Here is a 19,486-nt window from a genome sequence, read left to right as displayed (position 1 = left end):
GGAGATGTTGGACTAGACATAGGTTCTGGTTACTTGATGAGACCTGAGAATTGTCCTTGATTCTTCCTGCTTCTTTCTGTAAATAAGGGTACTTCAAAAAGTTCATGGAAAAATAGAATTAAAAGATACTACAAACATTTCCATGAACTTTTTGAAGTACCTCATACATCCAGTTGATCACTTAAGTGTTGCTGATTTGAGCCCCTTTATACTTGTGTAACTGATTCACATCTTCGTCTTTGCCTGCAATAGGTGCAAGTCAGATTCTCATTGTTTCTCATCATACAAAAGCTCCCTAACTGGTCTCTCTGCTTCCTGATTAGTCAGCCTTCAGCCCTGCTACTCATACCAGAGGTAGCATTCTGAAATGTAAATTTATGTCACCAGTGTTTAGGGCTTTGGTTATGGAATCAGGTTTCCTGGGTTCCAATCCCATGTCTTCCTTGTGTGATCCTGGGCAAATTACTTATTAAAAAAGAATGGCAGTATTCTAATCTGGCCCATAATCACCTGAAAATATTCCTAGAACTGCCTAGCTCCTGCCCTCAGTTTTTGGTTCCTCATATCTTGGGTGGGGTCAAGAAATCTATAATGCACAGAAACTTCTCAGGTAGTTCAGATACCCTTTCGTGGACCCTCTTGAGGTACAACACACTTTATCTTTAGGTTTTGTACTTTTTGTGTCTGATATGTGTACCTCCTTGGCTAAGTTTCACTCCTTCAGTATTTCACTTTGGGTTCCTCTGCTGGGAAACCTCTGACTTTCCCATTCTGGATCTGATGGTGTAGGAAATCACCACCAGTGCCACAGTTCAATGTCTAAAATAGTGGATGAAAGGGAACATATTTCAGTTCTGGCCAACTATCTATAAATCATTAAATTCTTTTGCTTCATGGCACTTAGCATTTTGCAATTCATGGTTTACTAGTTTGTTGTCTATCACCCCTACTTAAGCTCTTTGAGGATAAATCGTATATCTTCAATGCCTTGTTATATAATCTTTTAATTATATTTATCATATAGTTAGAAGTTATTTATTTCTTTTTAGATTTTCTTTACTGAAATAAAGCATCTTTACACAAGGCATCCTTCTGTGGAGGACATGTTGCATATGTTCTTTGTATAAGTGCATGTTATTTTTGTATAAATGCATAAATTATTGTGTCATTCATTTGGATTCATCTACTTTCTACTTTTACATATCAGGCTGGCTGACCTCTTTGGTTTTCTGTAGGTTTTCACAGGAACTTAGTTTGATTTACTCCAATTAGTATCGGTAGGTGAGGACATGTGAGATGGAACCAGGAGCGGGAAAGTTTGTGAGCAGGTCTGGTTTGGATTTTTGGTTATTTTATGTGTTTTATTTAGGGAATCATTCCTCTAATTCATTTAGATTTGAATGTGTAGTCATGTTTTTCTCAAGACATTCAATCTTTGTGCAGGTTTCCCATTGGTAAAATAAGAAATAGACTAGATGATCTTTATTTATTTATTTATTTATTTATTTATTTATTTATTTTTTTAGACTAGATGATCTTTAAAGTTGCTTCCAGCTCTAAAATTTCTGCTATTCCGGGTAAAAATTCACAAGGGTCACAGTACTTAGATGTTGTTTTTCATAGTTAAGTACTTAGATGTTGTTTTTCATAGTTAAGAAATAAGATGTTTTATTTTTTAAGTTCTCTCCATTTTATAAGTAACTCCAGACACGCAAAAAACTTTGGTATCTACAACAGTTAAATTGCTTTTCATGAAGCCCTAGTTTTTGTTTGTTTTTTTCCTTGGAGCTTTTTATTATCACTATTTCTGATTTGAGTGTAACCAGAAACTTCAATGAAGCAGATGCAGGGAGGCTGATAAGTAGATATAACTTGTGTTGACATGTAAGAACTTGCCAAATGATTTTTCTCAGTGTGCTGCTAATGCATGAAAAAGATTAGAATGATTTAAAATTTTTTATGTAAATGAATGATATTTTGCTCTTGAGTAACATTTAGGTCTTTGTTTTCATTTTAAGTGCCAAGGATGACATTGATCTTGATGCCTTGGCTGCAGAAATAGAAGGAGCTGGTGCTGCCAAGGAACAGGAACCTCAAAAGTCAAAGGGGAAAAAGAAAAAGGAGAAAAAAAAGCAGGACTTTGAGTATGTATATTTCAGACATATTTGATTTTTATTAGTTTTGGTATTGGATTCACTTAATAAAACTATTCTAGTGCTTCAAAATGTATTTTAATCCTTTTCTAGTGAAGATGATATCCTGAAAGAACTGGAAGAATTGTCATTGGAAGCTCAAGGCATCAAAGCTGATAGAGAAACCACTGCAGTGAAGGTGAAAGACAGAACATTATTACCCATTCTTGTTCATGCTCTATTCATGCTTCCTAGTGCTTGTTTTGGGAGCTACATTTGGAAACTTTTGAAGAGTATATAAGGGTACTTCAAAAAGTTTGTGGAAAAATAGAATTAAAAAATAATACAAATCTTTCTATGAACTTTTAGACGTACCCTTGTATATATGTTAGTTAAAAGTTTCTATAAAGTCTGATGCCAGAGGGAGAAAACAATTTTTAGGAAAGAATGCATTTTAAAACATTTAATATATATAAAGATGCTTTATTTGGGAATGTGAAGGTATTTTATGGTACGTTGTCTGTTTATAAATTTGGTACATTTGGAGATCTGATGACATCCCCCATCTCCATCTCCAGTTTTCTATGTTATTTCTTCTCTGTCCTTTGAATTTGGATAAGCCTCAAAGTAAGGAGAAAGTGATAGATATTTTTTCTTCTTTCAGTATTCCCATTAGGTTTTTTATACCCTTTGAAGAAGTTAGTAAATGTGGACTAGTGATTAGTATTTGTTTCAGGGCACCTGGATTCTGAAATTTGTGATGAATGTGAGGTGTGTCTGAGGCCTAGGCTAGCTTCTGGTGCTTGGTTGAGTTTTATATTCTTGTAAAAAGACCTTATTTCAAAGTTATTTTGAGAATTTTTTTGTTTACTTAATATAGCACATGACTCCGAGGGTCTCAATTATTTTTTAAAAATGAAATATAATTCTGTTTATATTTCTAACAATGGAAATTTTTCAGCCAACAGAAAACAATGAAGAAGAATCCACCTCAAAACAAGATAAAAAAAAGAAAGGACAGAAGGGCAAAAAACAAAGTTTTGATGATAATGATAGTGAAGACTTGGAAGATAAAGATTCAAAATCAAAAAAGACTGCAAAACCAAAAATGGAAGTGTACTCTGGGAGTGATGATGATGACGATTTTAATAAACTTTCTAAAAAAGCTAAAGGGAAAGCTCAAAAATCAAATAAGAAGTGGGATGGGTCAGAAGAGGATGAGGATAGCAGTAAAAGAATTAAAGAGCATTTCAGAGTAAATTCTTCAGGTGAAAGTGGTGATGAATCAGATGAATTTTTGCAGTCTAGAAAAGGACAGAAAAAAAATCAAAAAAATAAGCCAGGTCCTAATGTAGAGAGTGGGAATGAAGATGATGACGCCTTCAAAATTAAGACAGTGGCCCAAAAGAAGGCAGAAAAGAAAGAGCGCGAGAGGAAAAAGCGAGATGAAGAAAAAGCAAAACTGCGGAAGCTGAAAGAAAAAGAAGAGTTGGAAACGGGTAAAAAGGATCAGAATAAACAGAAAGAATCTCAGAAGAAATCTGACGAGGAAGCTGTAAAATCCAAAGTGACTGTTGATACTGGAGGAGCCCCTGCCTCTGAAGAGAAAGGAGAGACTTCAATAGCTCCAGAAGGTTAGTAATATTATAGAAGGAAGCACAAAAGGCATTTGAGTTGTACTTAGTCTAAGTCGTGATCATTGTGCCTCAAAGTCATTTTGTTATTTGTCCTTGGTAATAAAGGATACTTAATTTTAAGAAGCCTTTTAAAAATTACATCTAAGTACTCTTTGACTTGATTTTCCTTGTTAAACATTTACATACGTAATATACAATATCTTTCAAACAGTTTATGTACAGACTGGAATTTTATAGAATTTCACTGTGAAAACTGTTTTTTGCTTTTGATAAAGTCTAGATGTTGCCTAACGAAAAATTTATTCTTCCTTCTGACAATTCAGTGTCAGATAATATCTTTGAATTCTTACCTGTCTTTAAAATCCCACTTCAGTCTATGAAATAGAAAAGTAAATATGCTAAAATTAGGTAACATCTTTTATGCCATAATGAGCCATGTTTTTGTTACAGAACCAATTAAGAAAAAAATTAATGTTCTAGCTAATTTTCTCCTCTTATTTAAGAATGAAAATAGCTAAAGATCAAATATTTTGCATGGAAAGACTACATTGTTTAAATTTAAAATAGTTTTTCTATAGACTGGAAAACTTAATGGGAAAAGTGACAGCTTTTTTTTAAAACCACTAGAATTTTGATCATCTGAACATCTTTGAGGAGAAACACTATGAAAGTAGGGCCATAACTTTTAATTCTTTAGAGTTTGTAGAGTATAATTATCTGTATTTTTGTATTTTATCCTCCTAATATCCTCTTAAAGTAGTCACCATTCTTATCATCCCCATCTTATAGAAGTGAAACTAGCTACGCAACTTAGGTGTGGATTAGTTCATTCTATTTGTTAAAACTTCACACAAGCATCCGTCGTGTGCCAGCCACTCTGCCCAGGCGCCATGGATTAAGAGTATTGCCCTCTCCCTGCTGACAAGATCTTTGTCTTATATTCGTCTGGACAACTCAGACCAACACCAGCACCGCAGGCTTCTCAGGAGGCCAACTGTGGGATTATTCTGAGTTGTTCTGTGTTCTGTGTACTCAAGTATACATCAAGGGATGCCTTGATGCCTAGAGACGCTAGCCTGCTGTTGGCATCAGCCTTGGTGCATTACTGTCCTTAAAGTCTGGCTGGGGTTTGCTCATCATTGCCATAGGAAATGACTCTTTAAAAAAACAAAAACAAAAACACAACACTTTGCCTCTACTCTTTTTATTCTTTTTTGGTAGATGACAATGAAGGAGACAAAAAGAAAAAAGATAAGAAAAAAAAGAAAGGAGAAAAGGAAGAAAAAGAGAAAGAAAAGAAAAAAGGACCTAGCAAAGCCACTGTTAAAGCTATGCAAGAAGCTCTGGCTAAGCTTAAAGAAGAAGAAGAAAGACAGAAGAGAGAAGAGGAAGAACGTATAAAACGACTTGAGGAATTAGAAGCCAAGCGTAAAGAAGAGGTATGTTTTCATGAAGTTGCTAACATTGATGTGCAGTGTTTAACTTAAAATCTCTTTTCTATAAAATATCTCTGATTCTAAAAATTTCATAGTTGTATGGTAATTCAGTTATTTTATTGTTCTTATGTAAATAAGATGAAGAGGTACAGAAAATCCTACCTTTACTTCCTTACATACAGACAGAAGTTGCTTATGCATCATTGCCAATAATCTACTGTAATGTGAGGGTGATTAATAATCATGTACAACATTTAAAATTTTCATTTGGAATCTCTTAACATACTTTGCATGTATCTCAAGAACTTTTTTTTAAGTTTGGGTTGTTTACATTTAAATTTTACAGTTCATTAAACAAATACAATTTTTGTCTGCATATACCCTTTTTATAGGAACGATTGGAACAAGAAAAAAGAGAAAGGAAAAAGCAAAAAGAAAAAGAAAGAAAAGAACGCTTGAAAAAAGAAGGGAAACTTTTAACTAAATCCCAGAGAGAAGCCAGAGCCAGAGCTGAAGCTACCCTTAAACTTCTACAAGCTCAGGGTAAGTGGTGCTCCTAATGAACTGAAGAGTCTGGGAGCTTCTCTCATGCACCTAGTGTTAAGAAGGAGAATGCCTATGAAAATGCTGTGAAAAGGCTCAAGAAAAATGTAAGGAATAAGATGTAATTTCATTGTTTTGGAAGATGACTTCTATGCTAGGCCAAAAATTTATGTGTAAATGATAGTATATCTATAAATAAGTCCCCCCTCCTAAAAAAACAGAAATAGAGATAATTCTTCATAGTGTTGCCCGATATTGATTCCCCATTGTCTAATAATAGATGTCCAGATTCCTTATATTGACATTAAAGGCTCTCCAGTCTACTCAAGTGAGTCATCTCATTAAAAGATCTACTGTATCTTTGAAAGACACCGTGTTAAGATCAGTTACCACATTCATTACCTGCAATAATGTAAAACTTACTCATTAGGTCCAGAATGTATTCTTAGAAAGCGTGGGTTATCTGCAGGTGTTTTCAAATAATTAATCTGAAATTGCTGGCAAGTTAACTTTTTTTTTTTTTTTTTTTTTCAAGTTAACTTTTCAATCAGCTTTTAGCCTGTGACTGCTGAGGATATAGCAGATACTTTATAAGTAATTTGGAATAAACTCACTTCAGGCAAAGAGCTTCTGGGAGAACTTGATTGTGATATCTCACTTTGCAATGTGAATGGAATGTCTGAACACACATAAGTTTTAGTGTTGATTACAAATACAGCAGTTTATTCAAGAATCCCTGACAAGAGGAATAGTCAATTTCTGAAGTCTGGGGTGGTGTTGAAACCACCCTTCAGGTCATCCAGGATAGTTTCCCTTCAGGCCCATGCTTTTTACTTCATAGGTATATGCTCTTAGGCACGGAAAACTCTAGTCAGCCTGATAATCTCCATGTTCTTAGCTTGCTTTATCCTCTTACTTTGGTATGTTTGTTTAATATGTTTGTCTTATCAGAGTCATAGCTCTGGTTTTTACAATTCTAGCCAATGTCAGCACATATATATACACACATATACATACATTCATACATGCATTCATACTTTAAAGTTTAGAATGTTTTTAGTCATTTTTCCTTTATTAGTGACTTCATTCAGAATCACACAGTGTACAATTTCTACTGTTGTCTTATAAAACTTCTGCTCATAGTGACATACTGTTAGTAACCCAACAAGATAATAAGGCACCCCTCTTAATGAGTTTGTTATAGGAATGGAGAGGAAGGATTATTATATAGAACCATTCTGGTTGTAGCTGTATACTTCTGGGATTCTGTTGACTGATAAAGATGTATTCTCAGACACAGTAATGTTACTTGCAAATCAGATTTGACCCTGGTTTACTCTGCCATGTATTAATTTGACACTATTTATTTTATTTGCTTTATTTAGGACAAAAGATTAAAACAAATACTGAAAACTGGACAAGAACCATGAATTCAAACAAAAGCAAATTACTGACTTGATGTTAAAGGTTTTCTTTTTGGATAAGTCACTTTATTAATTGAATCTTACTTGTGTTTCCTTTTAACTAGCTATCAAGTTGGCCATAGTTGAACAAAAGTATTATTATTAACTGTTTGGAAATTATAGTGAAAACTTCTGTTATACTTTGTATTTGTCTTTTATTGTTGGTATAACAAATTGCCACAAATTTAGTGACTTAAAGCAACACAAATTTATTATCTTACGTTTCTGTAGATCAAAAGTCTGACCTGGGTCTCAATGGGCTCGATTGGCAGGACTGCATTCTTTTCTGGAGTCTCTAGGGGAGAATTCATTCCCTTATCTTTTGCAGCTTCTAGAAGCCACCCATGTTCCTTGGCTCATGACTTCCTTCCTCCATCTTCAGAGCTGGCAATGTTGATCACTGTGACCACTCTTCCATAGTCACATCTTTCTCTGACTTCAGTCTCTACCTTAGGGAAAGGATTTTTGCTTTTAGGGAATCATATGATTAGGCTGGGCCCACCTGGATTACCCAGAATAATCTCCCTGTCTCAAGGTCTTAACCTTAGTCACATCTGCAGTTTCCTTTTTGCCATATTAGGTAATATATTCACATATTCTAGGAATTAGGACATGGACATCTTTGGTGGCGGGGACATTATTCTGCCTACCACACACTTTAAACATTTCATTTTATTTGTGAGTCAGCGGGTTTCCTGATGCTGTTTGCCTGTAGGCAAAATGTCTTGTTTTAGTCCTTAAATTTGAGTCCTTAAAGTTCAGGCAAAACATAGCTTATTAGTACTGGCTGGTTAGCTCAATTGGTTAAAAACTTGTGTTGATAACACGAAGGTCCAGGGTTCAATCCCTGTTACTGGCCAGCTGCCAAAAAAAAGTTAAGGAAAAAACTGATCATAATTATAATCAGGAAATATATAAATGGTGTCAAATTTTGCATTACTACTAAGGAAGTGTTTGGAATACAGGTGTTAAACTAGGACCTACTTTTGTCTTTTGTGTATTGCTGTGAGATTTCTAGAGGCACTTACTCTGAAAAGAAAAGGACAGTTTAAAGAATTTACCTTCTCTCAACTGTGGCCTCATTTTGGCTTTTTTACTTTTGTGTTCTCTTTAATCATTTACAGTCCAAATTTTATGGAATATGAGGATAGTGGAGGTTTGGGTGGACTGTGGGGTGGGGGGGATGGATATGAGGAAGAGTTCCAGAATTTCCATCCTTTCAGCCATAACATTTTAAAATTATTTTGTTCACATTGAATTGACATTGTTGAGTAAACATCTTTTATAACATTAGAGTGGTCTATCCATTTGGTTATTTCACTTTGGCCAGAGAAACCAGGAAAAGAGTCTCTGATGTCTGAAAAGTTTGAGGGGGACTCCCCATTATTTTTATTCTTTTTCTCTTGCTGCTTTGGCCAAATGGCAGCCCCACTTGTGTGGAACTTCACAACAACCTTGGAGCATAAAACTGACAGAACCTCATCATCCTTTGGCCAGAGGAGCCAGAAAAAGGGGCTCCTGGGAGCCAGAGTGTGTAGGGAAAATATAGAAAGGAGAGAGCTGGAGAAAGAGGGTCTTATAATTTTGTTTATGAACTGACATAAATGCCAGGCTCACCATAGAGCTGTGTGCTTGGAACAAACCCAAAGAAGCACAGCCAAAGCTTCCAGAACTGAACTGTGTTATAAACCAGTGATCAAGACCCAGACGTACCTCTGAGTGGCTCATGTGCCATGTACAATATTGATTCTAAGTATACTGTAGAAAGTTGGGTATGAATATCCTAATCCCTACAGCAGCCACTAGAAACAATTAAGCCAAAAAGGCAGTAGCTAAGTTAAAGTGGAGACTAAAAAATATTTAGGGCCGGCCCCGTGGCTCACTCGGGAGAGTGCGGCGCTGGTAGCACCGAGGCCACGGGTTCGGATCCTATATAGGGATGGCCGGTGCCCTCACTGGCTCAGTGTGATGCAGACCACACCCTGCCGAGGGTTGCGATCTCCTTACTGGTCAAAAATATATATATATATTTAGATGATCCAAAAGAAGCAAGAAAGATGGACAAAAAGGAGTAAAAAGAGGAGGAAACAGCAAATCAAATTAAAAAATTATAGGCCTAAAAACCAACAATTACTAATTATGTTAAATATGAATAGTCTGAACATACCAATTAAAAGCACATACATTATGTAACAATAAAAAGTCAGTTTTCCAAAAAGACATGACAATCCTATATGTGTTTACATCTAATTACAAGTTCATATTCACTAAGATAGGTCATTTTTTTGAGCCATAAAAAAACTTTAAAACATTTAAAAGAATTGAAATTATACAATGTGTTTTCTTGGACCAAAACAACTAAATTAGAAATAAATGATAGAAATATATCTGGAAAAATCCATAAGTATTTGGAAATTAAACAGCACACATCCATGAGTTGGGGAGAAAGACCTACTGGAAATTAGAGAATATTTTGAATCAAATGAAAATGAAAATATAACAAAATTTGTGGTATGCAACTGAAGCAGTCCATAGAGGGAGATTTATAGCATTAGATGCTTGTTTTAGAAGAAAGAAGGTCTCAAACCAGTGGGCTAAGCTTCCATCTTAAACTGAAAAAAATCGCAAAGTAAGCCGAAGGAAAGTAATAATAAAGTATAGAAAACAATAAAATAGAAAACAGAAAAATAACAGAGAATCAATGAAACCTAAAGCCAGTTCTTTGAAATGATTAATGAAATTGATTTACCTCTAGCTAGACTGACTGACAAGAGATAAGACACAAATTACACATATCAAAAGTGAAAGGAGGGAGATATCATTAGATTCTACACGTATTAAGATGAACAACTTTATGCCCATGAATTTAGAAGTTTAGATGAAACAGTACCATTTCTTAAAAGATGCAAACCACTAAAACTCATAGAGTAACACATAATCTGAATGGTCCTGTATATATTTTTAAAGTATAGTCCTATAGCTATTTAAATTTTATCTGAGTTAATTTCCCACCACAACAAAAAAAACCCCAAGACCTTGTGCTTTCACTAAGGAATTTTAACATATTTAGGGAAGAAATAGTACCAGTTAATAAATATTGTCTTTCAGAACTACTCAACTCATTTTATGAGGATAACATTACCCTTATACAATATCAAGACAGGCAGTGCAAGAGAGGAAATATACAGACCAATATCCCTCATGAACATAGATGGAGAAATTCTCCACAAAATATTAGCAGTTTGATTCCAGCAATATATATGTATATTTATATACGTGTGTATTTACATATATTTATTATCAGGTATCACGACTCAGTAGGTTTTATCCTAGGAATGCAAGTTGGTTCGTTGTGTAAAAATCAATAAACGCATTTTGCCATATTAACAGTTTAAAGAAAAATTGCCTGATCATCTCAGTAGATGCAGGAAAATCATTTGGCAAAATTTATCATCCATAAATGATAAAAACTCACAATATGGGAACAGAAGGGGAGTTTCCTTACCCTGAAATAAGACATCTACAAAAAAATGTACAGCTATTATGCTTAATGGTGAAAGACTGTTAAATCCTAACATTTTGAATAAGGCAAGGGATGTCTTCTCTGACCACGTTCATTCAGCATTGCACTGGAATGTCCCAGTTCTTGCAGCCAGGCCAAAAAAAAAAAAAAAAAGGCATAAAGACTGGGAAGGAAGAAATAAAACTGTCTATTCACAAATGACGGTTGTCTACATGGAGAATCACATGGAATTGTGCCATCCTCCTCCTACCACCCCTCAAAAAAACCCTAGAGCTAGTAAGTGAGATTAACAAGGTTGTAGATGCAATGGCAGTATGCAAATAGTTGTATTTCTGTATGCTAGCAATTAACAACTAAAAATCAAAAATTTTAAAATGGTGACATTTACAGTAGCAATCCCCCCAGAACAAAGAGAAAGTAAAATAATTATGAATCGGTTTGTAGGACCTATATGCTAAAAACTATAAAACACTAATGAAAAAAATGCAGACCTATATAAAATGGAAGATACTGTCTTCATGGATTATAAGACTCAACATAGTTAGGATCATCAGTTCTTCCAAACTGATCTGTAGATTCAGTCAAATCCGTAGATCTAGAATCCTAATCAAAATCACACCATGATATTTTGTAGCTATCTATAAGCTATTCCTAAAATGTATATGAAAAGAACAAGAAGTTAGAATGGCCAAAATATTTTTGAAAAAGAACAAACTTTGAAGATTTACAATACCTGATTTTAAGACTTACTGTTAAGCTACAGCAATCAATATATCGTGGTCCTGGGAAAGGGTAGACAGACCAGTAGAACAGAGTAGGGAGTCTATATACAGTCAACTGACTTTTTTCCTATCAGAGATGAAAGGTAGTTCAATGGATAGAATACAGTTTTTGTAAGAAGTGATACCGGAATAATTGTATATCTGTATGCAAAAAAACCCAAAATACCTAGTCTTAATCCCCATTCATTTTATGAAAATTAACTCCAAATGGGTCTTAGATTTAAGTATAAAATACACAGCTATGAAACTGAGAGGAGAACAGGAGAAAATCTTTGAGACATTGTTTTAGGCAAGGAGTTCTTAGGTATAACTTTTAAAGTATAATCCATAAAAGGAAAAAATGGTTAATTTTGAGCAAGTTCAGTTCAAGACCCTTTCTCTGTTAAGGACACTATTATGAGAATTCAAAGACAGTACCTCCAAAACACAGATATTGACAAAGGATTAATATCCAGAATATATAAAAATCTCAAAATTCAACAATAAACACAAACAACTCCATTTAAAAATGGGTAAAAGAGTTGAACAAATACTTCCACCAAGGAACTATAAACACATGAAAAGAATATTCAGCATCATTATTCATTAGGGAAATTCAAATTAAGACCACAATGAGATAGCTCTACACATCTATTAGAATGCATATATCTAAAAAAACAACAAAAACCCCCTGTCTTTACTAAATGCTGGCAAGGAAGAAGAACTCATATGTTGCTGGTGGGAATGCAAAAGTGTAAAGCCATTTTGGAAAACAACTGATGGTTTCTTACAAAATTTACTTTGTCTCACCATTTTTACAGTACGTATTTACTTTGTCTGACCATTTACCCTCTGAAGTATTTGTTCTAGAGAAATGTTCATACAAAAACCTGTATGAAAATGTTTATACCAGTTTTATTCATAAGTGCCCCAAACTGGAACAAACTCAAATGTCCTTCAGCTATTGAATGGATAAATAAACGGTGGTACATCCATACATAGGGATGCTGCTCAGCAATAAAAAGAAGTACTGCTATGTACAACAAAGAAGATGACTCTCAAAGCAGATGTCATTATAATGACAAAAGCCAGTAAGATTCCATTTGTGTGACATTTTGGAAAAGATCTTTTGGGGTGGAGAACCGAGCAGTGGTTACCAGGGGCTAAAGATGTAAGGAGGGTTTGTCTGTATGGAACAACACAGGGTGATAGAACTTTTCAGCACCTTCATTGTGTTGGTGGTTACTTTATGCATTTGTCAAAACTCCTACTGTACACCAAAAAATGGGATTTTGCTGTATGTAAATTTAAAAATATACCTTATAGGTTTTTCCGTGAATGTTCTTTTATATTTTAGGGTATGTATCTTTGAGTTGAATGGAATGTTATCTTTTAAAATAATATTTCTCAGGTGACATGCAATCAGTATAAACCTGAAGTTTTACGTTTTTATGTCTCAGGTGTTGAAGTGCCATCAAAAGACTCTTTGCCAAAGAAAAGGCCGATTTATGAAGATAAAAAGAAGAAAAAAGCACCACAGCAGCTAGAAAATAAGGAAGGTTTGTTTATAAAGTAGCCTCTGATTTAGAAACTCTTGTTTGCCTTTTTTCTACAACCTTCACAACAGAATGTCTTTTGAAAAGAAACCAACAAATCAGAAATCTTTATTGACACTTATTTTCTGTACCTTGTTTCTTATTAATGTTATCATTCTTACTTGATTCAAATAATAAGCTAATGGAAAAAGTTTTTTAGTTTGAAAAATCTGGGCCTTAACTCTGTAATTGTTAACTCTGAAAAGCAAAACTGTCATTCTTATTTTTTCTTGGTTTCCTTCTCAGCCTTCTGTGATTTTATATACCTTGAGCAGAAAGAGTAGGTTCCTGTAAACCATATAGCTGAATATTTAAATATTTTCTAAACTTGTTGAAGAAATAGGTTTGCATTACTGATTTTTATTCAGTACTTAAAAGAGTATCTTAACAGAAATTATACACTGAAAAAATATTAACTTGGTTTCTGCCCTTTTTTTAGTGTCTGAACCAATAGAAATAATTGCTGCTATAGAAGCTGTGGAACAAGGAGTACCAGAAAAAGAAGAAACACCACCTCCCATTGAACCAGGCCAGTAGCATTTGTTGACTGATTGATTGATTTCTATTAAAAAGTGTTGACATCATTAGTTGTTTTAGTTATCATGAAATAGTTTGAAGAAACCAAATAAATATCTGGCAGGATGACTTTCTTCATAGTTCTTTCTTTTCTCCAAACCATTTATTTTTATTTGCACTTTGGAAAAGTATCAAAGTGATACTTGAATCAATTTTGTTCTTTTCAGTAGTGTCAGTAAAATGATTTGTAAAGAGGATGGAAGGTTTTGGATTTTCTGTTTTTATTTATGGGTCAGAAATCTCAAATGAGACCCAAAGTTCTTTAGTAAATACTTTGAAACAAATTGGAAGCATTTTCAATTACGTTTTTTTAAGAATCATAAAAATTGGCATTTTAAAACCTTCTTTAGAGGTCAGCTTCTATTTACTAGATCAGTAAGAGAATTAAACTTATTCAGAGAGAGAGAAAGAGAAGAGAGCGTGCGCGCGCGCGCGTGTGTGTGTGTGTGTGTGTGTGTGTGTGTGTGTATATTTTGAGGGGTTAAAGGAAATCTCTGGATTTTTTTTTAAGTTCAACACTGTACTAATAATTCATGGGATTAGATATTGATGGGAGAGCCAGGGCTAGCTAAATGTATGTTTGGTATTCAAGGGAATCCCTAGTGTTTAAAGATAGGATCAGGAGTGGGAACAACCTTAGAGAATATCAAAACTGACTCAAACTGGTGAATGATGTTATTGATAGTTTCTTTCTTCTTTTATCTCCTCCTGTTCTAATTGAGTAGGATATTTTCACCTGGGTAAACTCCAGCTTAGCATTGATATGATGAACTTAGAAATTCAGGTTGATATGCTTAATTTTAGATCATATTTGTAGCACCAAAAAGAATTGCTAATTTAGAAGGATGTTTGGGTACATGTTTCTGAGTCTTCTTTCCTCCTCAAAATGACTTATCCAGATTTGTTGATAAATAATAATAATTATTACAGCGTGTCCCACCTTCATCTTCCCTTCATCTAAAAATAGTTTTGCTTGGCTGTATTTCATTATTGTTTAGGAGAATATTAAGTGTTTTTTTTTCCCTCAAAACGTATTGATTATACGTACATATTTATGGGGTACAGAGTTATATTTCAGTACATGTATACAATGTGAGATAATCAAATCGGGGTAATTAGCATATTCATCATTGCAAAACTTAATCATTTCTTTGTGGTGCGGACATTTGATCTCTTCTAGCCATTTGGTAACATGCAGTAAATTATTATTAATTATAGATGCCTAGCTCAACTGTACCCCAAATAGAACTTATTTTGTGTCCATTAACCAACCTCTCACTATGCTTCCTTCCCCCTTCCCTTTCTCACCACTGGTAATCACAGTTCTACTCCCTTATTCTAAAAGTTCAACTTATTTATTTGTTTAGCTCCCACATATGAGCAAGAACATGCAGTGTTTCTCTTTCTGTGCCTGGCTTATTTAGCTTAATGTAATTTTCTCCTGTCTTTAATATTCAAACAATATTCAGAATTTTAGCTTCCTGGCTATTTGGGGTTTATAAGCAACAGCATTCAGTTCTTATTTTGAACTGGACTGGTGGTCCAGTACCTTCAGGTTTTTACCTTCACCTTTGGAATTTAAGTAGTTTTTGGATGTATCTGTAAAGGTTGAAGCAAAATAAGTGATAAATTCTATATATAAAGTATGAATTGAAAAACCAAAAAGAAGCTATGTATGAAATTTCATTTGTCCTCAAGAACTAAGTTGTATTCATATACCCTTTTCAATATCTAAAAGATATCAGTGTCTAGATTCCTAATATTTTAATTATCTCATATGAAATCTGGGTTAAGTTTAATCTGGTATGTTGAAAGTAATAGGAAATGGTGAAGCATTTAGTAATAGTAAATTATAACATGCTAGCTATATTGAAAAGATAGTTCCACAGATAATGAAGTTGCATATGTGGTTTTTTTGCATAATTAAAACATTTCTTTTTTATGTCAGAGCATAATTTCTCACTTTTTCTGAAAGCAGCCTCATATTTATATTTTTTGTCTTAAATGAAAACTTTTATTTCCAGAAGAAGAAGAAGAAACTGAGGATGCTGGATTGGATGATTGGGAAGCTATGGCCAGTGATGAGGAAAGAGAAAAAGGTAAATGGCTGAAAATACACATCGATAAATCAAGTGGTTATCAGTGGTTATTAGAGATGTATATATTTAAATAAATAGTTGGTCTCCTGATTATGAAAGCCATATGAACATTTCTGGGGATAAGGACCAGTCTTGTTCTCTCCATTGCCATGGCTCCTAAATTTTTACTCTTGGATCTTTTATGAATGAATGTTTCTTCAGAAGGTCATTTATAAGATAGCAGCCTAGGGTTTAGAGCACATTTTTCAGAATGATAATGTTATAAATAGAGTTGTTATTAAAGCTACCCTACAAAAAGTCCCATTAACTTAAAATGTAATGAAGAGATAAACAAAACAGTGTAGTTCCTAATCACTGTGAATAAAATGTAAGCATTTTTCTTTGTCAGTAATTTTTGTCCTTTATTACCAAAATCTGTAGTGTCTTTGGGTTTAATTTCCTTTTATTTTCCTGTTTTTGAGAATGATGTTTGGCTCTTTGATTTATAAGCTCCGCCCTGCCCCATCCTTGTTTTTAAAGCCATCAATTTTTCTTTAAGCATTGCTTTAGCCAAATTTCACAAATTCTAATACGTTGATATTTTTTAACTTCCATTGTGATATATTAACTTTTACTTATGATTTGTAAATTATTTCATAATTTACAAAAGTGAGGATTTTCTAATTATCTTTTTGTCACCTCATTGTGATCAGAGAATATACATGACTCTATCCTTTGAAATATGTTGAGTCTTGCTTTATAGCCTAGCATAATGGTCATTTATTGTAAAGTGTTCCATATGTGACTGGAAGGAGTTCATATTCTGCAATAGTTGGGTTCCTTATTTTCTATATTTGGGTCAGGTTTGCTGATCATTTTGTTCAAGTGTTTTGTATATTTTTTCTTGGTGTGCTTTTTCTTTCTGTTACTGAGACCAGTGTGTTAAAATCTCCCACTATAATTGTTGATTGTCTTTCTCCCCAAGTTCTGTTAATTTTTGCCTTATATATTTTGATGCTATGTTGTTAGGTGAATGCAGTCTTACATCTTTCTGATGAATTGATACAGATTTTTTTATTTCTCGCAATGCCTTTTGCCTTTAAAATCTACTTTCTCTAATATTCGTATTGCTACACCAATTTTGGTTTACATGATCTTTTTCTGTCTTTATTACTCTTACTGTGTCTTCAGGTAGCATTATCTTAGTCCATTTGTGCTATTATAACAAAATACTACAAACTAGGTAATTTATAAAGAGCAGAAATTTATTTCTTACAGTTGGGCTGGGAAGTCCAAGATCAAAGTGCCTGTAGTGGCATCTGATGAGTGCTGGTCTCTGCTTCCAAGTTGGTGCCCTGTTGCTGCATCTTCCAGAGGGGAGAAATGCCATGTCCTCACATGAGAAGTGAGAGAAGGGCAAGAAGGGCAACCCTCTGGGAATCCTCCTTTGTAAGGGCATTAATCCATTCACGATGGCAAAGTCCTCATAACTTAATAACTTCCCAAAAGGCCATGATCTCTTAGTACCACCCTAATGGGGATTAAATTTCAACATAAATTCTGGAGGGGATACTACATTTAAATCACGGAGGGGGTACTACATTTAAATCACAGCAAGCATTTGGTTGAGATTTTTTAAATCCAGTTTTGTCAATCTTATATCTTATTTAGAGTACTTAGCCCATTACATTTAACATTTGATGTAATTAATAAAGTATATTGGTTTTATTTATTTATTTTTAAAAGATGATTGGTAAGGGGATCTTAACCCTTGACTTGGTGTTGTCAGCACCACGCTCACCCAGTGAGCCAACTGGCCATCCCTATACGGGGTCCGAACTCATGGCCTTGGTGTTATCAGCACCACACTCTCCCGAGTGAGCCATGGGCTGGCTCAGTATATTGGTTTTAAATTGTTCATCTTACTAAGTTCTTTTATTCTGCCTTTTTTCTCTGATTTCTAACCAGCTATTGCATTATTGTATATTTTTTATTCAATTTTTTTCTCTTTCCATAAGCTTGGAAGTTGTGTACTTTTCTAATTTTTTTAAATGGTTATTTACTGTGAGAGATGCACTTTTGAACTAACAATATGTAATGTTATTCTCTAGTCAATGCAAGAACTTCAGAATACTTGAACAAGTTTTACTCACCTCAATTTATATTTTATTGCTCTCTTTCCATTATCTGTTTTAAACTTCTTTTTAGCTTATTACTCTTATTTTATACAGTCAGTATTTATTTAAATTTACCCATGTCCTTAGCATTTTGTTGTGCTTTATTTCTTCCTGCATCTTTGATCTTCCATTTGTGTTTATTTCTTTCTGTCTGAAGAACACCTTTTAGAATTTCATCCAATGTGGATCTGTTAGTGAGGTATTTCATTTTTGCTTTTATAAGAGTATCTTTACTTCATCTTCATTTTTTGAGGATATATTTACTGAGTGAGGAATTCCTGTTTGAAGTTTTATTTAACATTTTGAAGTTATTATTCTCTTGTCTTGGCTTTTATTTCTATTGAGAAGTCAGGTGTGAGCTTAAATTTTTCATGTGTCTTTGGTTTTCAGCGGTTTTATCCTGATGTTCACAGGGTATGTTTCCTTTAATTTACTCTACCTGTAGGGTTTTATTTATGTATGGTTTTATGTTTTTACCAGTTTTGTAATGTTATGAGCCATTATGTCCCTCAAGGTTTCAATTATACCTTCTTACTGTATCATTGTTTCCTTTCCGTTCCTCTTTTCTGTATTTCTTCCTATTGATTCTCTGTAGTTCATTCTGGATTGTTTCTCCTGGCTGTCTTCTAGATCATCAGTTTTCTGCTTAGCTATTTCTACTCTGTTGTTAAACTCATCTCTTGAGTTCTTAATTTCATCTCTTGTGTTTTCCAGTTTTATAATTTCCATTTAATTTTTTTTTAGTTTTTATTTACCTTCAATAATTTTCAATCTTGTCTTTTGCTCCCTGAATGCCAGAAGCATAGTCATTTAAAATTTTGTTTTCATAACTTTATATGTTGGTTTTCCTTATATAAATTGTTTCCTCATGTGGACTGTTATTTTTATATATTGTGCTGGATATTTTACTTTCAAAACTATAGAAATAATTTGAGGTCAATTGCACGTTTCTCTTGGTCCTGGGGGTCTCAGGAGGCAGGACTACACATAGCCTCTGCCAGGAGTTCCCCAGGGAGCAGGGCCACATGTAGCCCTGCCAAGAGAGTGCAGCAAGGTGGTTGCTCAGGGCACACCTTGAGCTAGGGGCTGCCGCCTAGGGAGGTGGGCAACCAGAAACCAGACACAAAGTTCTGGGACTTAGCGCATGCACTAAGCAACTTTATTGTCTACAGGCATGTATTATATATGTTTTAGCCAGCTTTGAGCCCCTCCCATACCTCCCCATCTGCTAGGCAACTCAATAGGAAGTCTGTGGTTTGTGGTTAAGCCTTGCAAATTCTTGCTGGCCCAGTCTTTTTGCATTTCTGCTGACACAGTCTAAGTCCTGGAGAGCAAGAGTGCCTCCATCTTTAATATGTGTTCTCCTTCATTTTCCTCCAGTCAAGGGTAATATTATCTTGTTTCCAGAGTAATTTATATTATTTCCACCAGGAATCTGAGTGAACCAGCAATATGGAATCATCTTATTCTAGATTTAGAATTCAGAGGATCTGAAAGTGATCTGCCAGTAATGGGGAGGTCCTGTTTATTTCTTATCCATCCTTACTCCTTGTAGTACAGCTCTT

General features: G+C 34.3%; 1 protein-coding gene across 1 annotated transcript in view; it reads left to right on the top strand.

The window, feature by feature from the left end:
- EIF5B (eukaryotic translation initiation factor 5B) overlaps positions 1-19,486 on the top strand; it is a 67,756-nt gene that overhangs the window by 19,861 nt on the left and 28,409 nt on the right. The window contains exons 2-9 of the mRNA XM_063078833.1: positions 2,019-2,144; positions 2,247-2,331; positions 3,094-3,766; positions 4,991-5,208; positions 5,598-5,748; positions 12,956-13,054; positions 13,530-13,619; positions 15,691-15,765. Of these exons, the coding sequence (XP_062934903.1) occupies positions 2,019-2,144; positions 2,247-2,331; positions 3,094-3,766; positions 4,991-5,208; positions 5,598-5,748; positions 12,956-13,054; positions 13,530-13,619; positions 15,691-15,765 (1,517 nt within the window). The remainder of the gene's footprint in view (positions 1-2,018; positions 2,145-2,246; positions 2,332-3,093; positions 3,767-4,990; positions 5,209-5,597; positions 5,749-12,955; positions 13,055-13,529; positions 13,620-15,690; positions 15,766-19,486) is intronic.

Source organism: Cynocephalus volans, chromosome 14, assembly GCF_027409185.1.
Source record: "Cynocephalus volans isolate mCynVol1 chromosome 14, mCynVol1.pri, whole genome shotgun sequence".
NCBI lineage: Eukaryota > Metazoa > Chordata > Mammalia > Dermoptera > Cynocephalidae > Cynocephalus > Cynocephalus volans.
This window is presented reverse-complemented; position numbering and strand designations above follow the sequence as displayed.